At 61.5% G+C, this 6,587-nt stretch overlaps 1 protein-coding gene across 1 annotated transcript in view; it reads left to right on the top strand.

Annotated features, from left to right (window-relative positions):
• Positions 1-6,587, top strand: part of C3 (complement C3) — a 24,853-nt gene that overhangs the window by 4,151 nt on the left and 14,115 nt on the right. The window contains exons 8-15 of the mRNA XM_042019939.1: positions 62-182; positions 877-992; positions 1,761-1,907; positions 3,281-3,493; positions 3,579-3,773; positions 4,322-4,483; positions 5,264-5,393; positions 6,051-6,122. Of these exons, the coding sequence (XP_041875873.1) occupies positions 62-182; positions 877-992; positions 1,761-1,907; positions 3,281-3,493; positions 3,579-3,773; positions 4,322-4,483; positions 5,264-5,393; positions 6,051-6,122 (1,156 nt within the window). The remainder of the gene's footprint in view (positions 1-61; positions 183-876; positions 993-1,760; positions 1,908-3,280; positions 3,494-3,578; positions 3,774-4,321; positions 4,484-5,263; positions 5,394-6,050; positions 6,123-6,587) is intronic.

Genomic DNA, 6,587 nt, shown 5'->3' with positions numbered 1-6,587 from the left:
AGGCCGTGCTGTCTCCCTGCTGTCCCCATCCATGTCCCAATCCCTGTCCCCCTGTCCCCAGGTCCAGGATGGTGACACCGAGGCCGTGCTGTCCATGGCCCACCTGCGCGAGCGTTTCCCCAACCCCCAGGAGCTCGTGGGACACTCCCTCTACGTCACCGTCACTGTCATCACCGAGTCAGGTCTGCGCGGGGACACGGGGGGACAGGGACAGTGGGGGGACACGGGGGACTGGCGGGACAGGGGGACAAAGTGGGGACAGCAGTGGCGTGGGTCTGGAGGTGTGTGGGGGTGGGGACAGCAAGGATTGGGGCACATCTGGGATGGGGGACAGGGAGCCCTGGCCCCAGGTGACGTGGCCACTACGGTGTCCCCACAGGCAGTGACATGGTGGAGGCCCAGGGGGACATGGGGGACATGAGGAACTTGGGAGGACAGGGACAGTGGGGGGACAAAGAGGGGACATCAGTGACGTGGGTCTGGGGACGTGTGGGGTTGGAGACAGCAAGGATGGTGGGACATCTGAGGCCACCCATGGGTTGTCCCTGGGCAGGGGACAGGGAGCTCTGGTCACTGCAGTGTCCCCACAGGTTGTGACATGGTGGAGGCCCAGCATGGTGGCCCAGAGGGACATGGGGGACAGGGACAATGAGGATGGGGGGACATCTGGGACAGGGGACAGGGTGGGCCTGGGTGCCACAGCCACTGCCATTGTCCCCACAGGAGGTGACATGGTGAAGGCCCAGCATGGTGGAGGGGGGACATGGGGGACAAAGGGCACTAGGGGGACAGGGACGGCAAGGATGGGGGGACATTTGGGGCGGGGGACAAGGAGCCCTGGCCCCCGGTGACGCGGCCACTGCGGTGTCCCCACAGGCAGTGACATGGTGGAGGCCCATCGCAGCGGCATCCAGATCGTGACATCACCCTACAACATCCACTTCACCCACACGCCCAAGTACTTCAAGCCAGGGATGCCCTTTGACCTGACGGTTGGTGACATCTTGGGGACAGTGGTGGCCCAGGGTGGTGGCACAGGGCCCTTGGGGTGTCCTGGCTTGGGATGGGGACAGGGCACAACTGGGGCTGGAGGTGGAGGAGATTTGGGGACCAAAGTCAGTCCCTGGGTGATGTCCCTGTGTCACCTGAGAGGGGCTGGGGAGCGTGGACTGTCCCTGTGTCACTGGAATGGCCCTTTCTTGGTGCCAGTGTCCCTTCCCAGTGTCCCTTCCCAGTGTCCCTTCCCAGTGCCACCACCCTTTCCCAGTGTCCCTTTCCCAGGGTTCCTTCCCAGTGCCACCACCCTTTCCCAGTGTCCTTTCCCAGTGTCCCTTCCCAGTGCCAGTGTCAATTCCCAGTGTCCCTTCTTGGTATCACAACCCCTTTCCAGTGTCCCTTCCCAGTGCCACCACCCCTTCCCAGTGTCCCTTTCCCAGTGTCCCTTCCCAGTGCCAGTGTCCTTTCCCAGTGTCCCTTCTCAGTGTCCCTTCCCAGTGCCAGTGTCACTTCCCAGTGTCCCTTCTTGGTATCACCACCCTTTCCCAGTATCCCTTCCTGGTGTCCCTTCCCAGTGCCAGTGTCCTTTCCCAGTGTCCCTTCCCAGTGTCCCTTCTAGGTATCACCACGCCTTCCCAGTGTCCCTTCCCAGTGCCAGTGTCCCTTCCCAGTGCCACCACCCTTTCCCAGTGCCCCTTCCCAGTGCCCTTCCCTCCCTCCACGTCCCCACGTAATGTCCCCATGTCCCCCGGTGTCCCCTCCAGGTCTATGTCTCCAACCCTGACGAGTCCCCAGCCCCGCGTGTCACCGTCCAGGCCGATGGCTTCCAGGGCCAGGTGTCCACCCAGCGCGATGGCACAGCCAGGCTGGTCCTCAACATGCCGGCCAACAAGGAAAGCGTCCCCATCACGGTGAGTGGGGACACCGGGGTGACACCGGAGCTGGGGTGGCCAAGGGGGTGGGTAAGTGACCTGGGGGTTGCGGTGGCTGAGATGTCTGCGGTGACCCATGGTTGTGGTCATCAAGGGCCAGGACAACAGGATTGAGGGGCCAGGATGGGCTGGACATCTATGGTGGCCAAGGGTCATCCTGGTCACTCATCATTGGCCAAAAACCAGGATGGACAAGGTCATCCCGTGGTTGAGGTGACTGTGGTGGTCAAGATGTCCAGAGTGACCAAGGATGAGGATGTCCAAGGTCAGGGTGACCATGGTGGCCAACACAATTGGTTGACCAAGACACAAGAGTGACCAAGGACTGGGGCTGTCCTGGTCACCATTAGCCAAGGACAAGGATGTCCAAGGTCAAGATGACCATGATGACCAACATAATAGGGTTGACCAAGACATGAGAGTGACCAAGGACCAGGAGTCAAAGAGACTGGTGGAGGTGTCCACCATGGTCACTTGTCCATGGTGGCCTGTGGCCAGGGTCAGCAGTGACCAGGAACTGGGATGGCCAAGGCCAGGGGGAAGGAGGCCAAAGCATTGAGGATGGCCAAGAGCCAAGGTTGGGGCGACCATGGTGGTTGAGTGGCCAAGACATCCAAGGTAGAGGATGGTCAGTTTGACCATGGAGATGGTCAGCAAGGACCAGGACACCAGGAAGGGGCAGGGAGGCCGTGACAGACAAGACCTCCACAGTTGTCAAGACCTTTGTGGGTGGCCAAGACCTCTGTGGGGGTCAAGACCTCCATGGTGGCCAAAACTTCTATGATGGCCAAGACCTCTTCAGTGGCCAAGACCTATTCAGTGGCCAAGACCTTTACAGTGGCCAAACCCTTCATGGTGGCCAAGACCTCTGAGGTTGCCAAGACCTCTGTGGTGGCCAAGACCTCCAAGATGGCAAACACACCTCCATGCTGGCCAACACCTCCATGATGGCCAAGACCTCCATGATGACCAATACACCTCCATGATGGCCAAGGCCTCTATGGTGGCCAAGGCCTCTATGGTGGCCAAGACCTCCATGATGACCAATACACCTCCATGATGGCCAAGGCCTCTATGGTGGCCAAGACCTCCATGATGGCCAAGACCTCCATGATGACCAATACACCTCCATGATGACCAAGGCCTCTGTGGTGGCCAAGACCTCCATGATGGCCAAGACCTCCATGATGACCAATCCACCTCCATGATGGCCAAGGCCTCTATGGTGGCCAAGACCGCTGTGGAGGCCAAGAGCTCTATGGAACCCCCATGGTGGCCAAGCCCTCCACGCTGACCCCGCCCAGGCCCACGCCCCTCCCCGCTGACCGAGTGCCACCGTGTCTCCGTCACAGGTGCGGACAGCCCAGGCGGGGCTGCCCCCGGAGCGCCAGGCTTCGCGGCAGATGACGGCCGAGGCCTATCGTAGCCAGGCCGGCTCGGGCAACTTCTTGCACCTGGCAGTGCCTGCCACCGAGCTGCAGCCCGGGGACAACCTGGCCGTGAACTTCCACCTCAAGACCAGCAACAACGACGTCCGCAACTCTGTCCCATTCTTCACCTACCTGGTGGGTGCCCCTGGCTGACCGGTGGTCCCCGAGCTTGACCAGCTGGACGTCCAGGTGGCCACCAGGCTCATTGTGTTTCTTGCAGATCATGAGCAAGGGCCGCATCCTCCGCGCTGGCCGGCAGCGGCACGAGGCCGGCCAGAGCCTGGTGACCATGACCCTGCCGGTGACGGCCGAACTTATCCCCTCCTTCCGCATCGTGGCCTATTACTACGTCCTGCCCGGCGAGATTGTGGCCGACTCCGTCTGGGTGGACGTCAAGGACACCTGCATGGGCACTGTGAGAGTCCCCTGCTGGCCTGGGGGGGTCAAGGGGTCATGGGGGCGTTGGATGGGCCTTGGTGGTGGCTGGGGTGGTCATTGAGGTGACCCTTCAGGGGTCTGGGAGGCCTCGGAAAGGTTTGGGGGGCCCTTGAGGGATTTGGGGGCCTTTGGAAGGGCTTGGGGGTCCTTGAGGGGCTTGGGGGGCTCTTGAGAGATTTGGGGGGACATTGAGAGGCTTAGGAGGTCCTTGAGGGACCTTTGGAAGAGTTTGGAGGACATTAAGGGACCGGGGGGGCTTTTGCGGGGACATTGAGGGCCTTGGGTGGCCCCTGGTGGGGATTTGGTGTCACTTGGGTGGTTTGGGACACTCCATGAAGAGCTTGGACATCTCCTGGGTTGCCCAGGTGGCCCTGGTGGCCCAGTGGTGACCCAGACCCCAAACCCACGGCCACCAACCACCCCTGAAGGGCCAGACTTAGGGTCCCCCCCTGCGGTGGGGGGGGGGGGGGACAAAGGTGGCTTTTGGGGACATCCTGGGGACGTCACCCCCCATGTCTGTGGCAGCTGGTGGTGAAGGGGGCGACAGAAGGTGACAACCGCATCCACGAGCCGGGGACACCGATGAGGCTGCGCATCGAGGGGGACCACAAGGCCCATGTGGGGCTGGTGGCCGTGGACAAAGGGGTCTTCGTCCTCAGCAAGAAGAACAAGCTCACCCAGACCAGGGTGGGTGGCCCTGTCCCCGCTGTCCTCAAGGGGTGGTCATGACTGTCCTCACCATCCTTGGGTGGTGGTCATCACGGTTGTGCCTATGCCCACTGTCCTCAGGAGGTGGCCATGGCCGTCATGGCTATCCCAGCATCCTTGGATGGTGGCCATCACAGTTGTCCCTGTCCCCTGGTGGTGGCCATCACGGGTGTCCTCTCCCTGCTGTCCCCAAGGGGGAGTGGTCATCATGGCTGTCCTCGTCCCTGCTATCCCCTGGTGGTGGCCATCACAGCTGTCCCTGTCCCCGCTGTCCCCAAGTGGTGACCATGGCCATCACGGCTGTCCCTGTCCCCTGTCATCCCTGGGTGGTGGCCATGGCCATCATGGTTGTCCCCATCACCACTGTGTGTGGGCGGTGGCAGTGACCATCATGGCTGTCCCCATCATCCCTGGGTGCTGGCCATGGCTGTCACTGATGTCCTCATCTCCCGTGTCCCCAAGTGGCGGCCATCACACCTGTCCCCATCCCCACCATCCCCAGGTGGTGGCCATGGCCATCACAGTTGTCCCCAGCGTTCCTGAATAGTGGCAGTGGCCACCCCGGTTGTCCCCATCCCTGCCATCCCCAGGTGGTGGCAGTGGCTGTCATGGCTGTCCCTGTCCCCACCATCCCTGGATGGTGGCAGTGGCCGTCACAGATGTCCCCATCATCCCTGGGTGGTGGCAGTGGCTGTCGGAACTGTCCTGTCACCCCCGGGTGGTGGCGGTGGCTGTCACAGCTGTCCCCTGTGGGTGCAGGTTTGGGACACGGTGGAGAGAAGTGACATCGGCTGCACCCCGGGCAGTGGCAGGGACAACGTCGGGGTCTTCTCGGATGCTGGCCTGAGCCTGGCCACCAGCGTCAAGGTCACCACCCCCCAGCGGTCAGGTAGGACTGGCTGTGGTGGCATCTCAGGGACAGGGGGTGGTGGCACTTCAGGGATGGAGGAGGTGACATCTCAGGGATGGGAGAGGTGACATTTCGGGGATGGAAGAGGTGACATTTTGGGGATGGAGGAGGTGACACCTTGAGGATGGGAGAGGTGACATCTCAGGGATGGAGGAGGTGACATCTCAGGGATGGGAGAGGTGACATTTCGGGGATGGAGGAGGTGACATTTTGGGGATGGAGGAGGTGACACCTTGAGGATGGGAGAGGTGACATCTCAGGGACGGAGGAGGTGACATCTCAGGGATGTTGCGCCTCGGGAGTGGGGGAGGTGACATTTAGGGCATGGAGGAGGTGGCACTCAGGGAAGGAAGAGGTGACACTTCAAGGATGTGACATCTCAGGGATGTGGCACCTTGGGGATGGGGAAGGTGACATCTTGGGGACAGGGGAGGTGACACTTCAGGGATAGGGGAGGTGGCACTTGCGGGATGGGATAGGTGACGCCTCAAGGATGTGACATTTCAAGGACTGGAAAATGTGACACCTCAGGGATGGGGGAGGTGACACCTCAAGGAGGTGACACCTCAGGGATGGGGAAGTGACCTTGAACTTTGGGATGTGACACCTGGGTTGCTGTGTCCCCTCTGTCCCCAGAGGTCCAGTGTCCCCAGCCTGCCAAACGCAAGCGCCGCTCGCTGGCACTCGCCGAGTACAAGGGCAGCAAGGGTAGGTGGCACTGGGGTGTCCCTTGTCCCCAGGAACACTGCGGGTGTCCCATGTCCCACTGCGGTGTCCTGTGTCCCTTGTCCCTGAGGGTGCCAAGGTGTCCCTTGTCCCTGGTGGCACCACAGCATCCCCTGGGTCCCAAAGGCCACCAGAGTGTCCCATGTCCCTGAGGAACAACAGTGTCCCATGTCCAGTCCATACCAATGTCCCATATCCCAAAGGCCACCAGAGTGTCCCATGTCCCTGAAGGCCGCCAGAGTTTCCCACATCCCCGAGGGCCACCAGAGTGTCCCATGTCCCGGTCAATGCCAATGTCCCATGTCCCAAAGGCCACCAGAGTGTCCCATGTCCCTGAGAGCCCCCAGAGTGTCCCATGTCACTGAGAGCCACCAGAGTGTCCCATGCCCCAAAAACCATCAGTGTCCCATGTCCCTGAGGGCCACCAGAGTGTCCCATGTCCCAAAA

The sequence above is a fragment of the Corvus kubaryi genome, unplaced genomic scaffold (genome assembly GCF_017639235.1).
Source record: "Corvus kubaryi isolate FWS band 111438036 unplaced genomic scaffold, C.kubaryi_AGA036_p1.0 36523, whole genome shotgun sequence".
NCBI classification, from domain to species: domain Eukaryota; kingdom Metazoa; phylum Chordata; class Aves; order Passeriformes; family Corvidae; genus Corvus; species Corvus kubaryi.
This window is presented reverse-complemented; position numbering and strand designations above follow the sequence as displayed.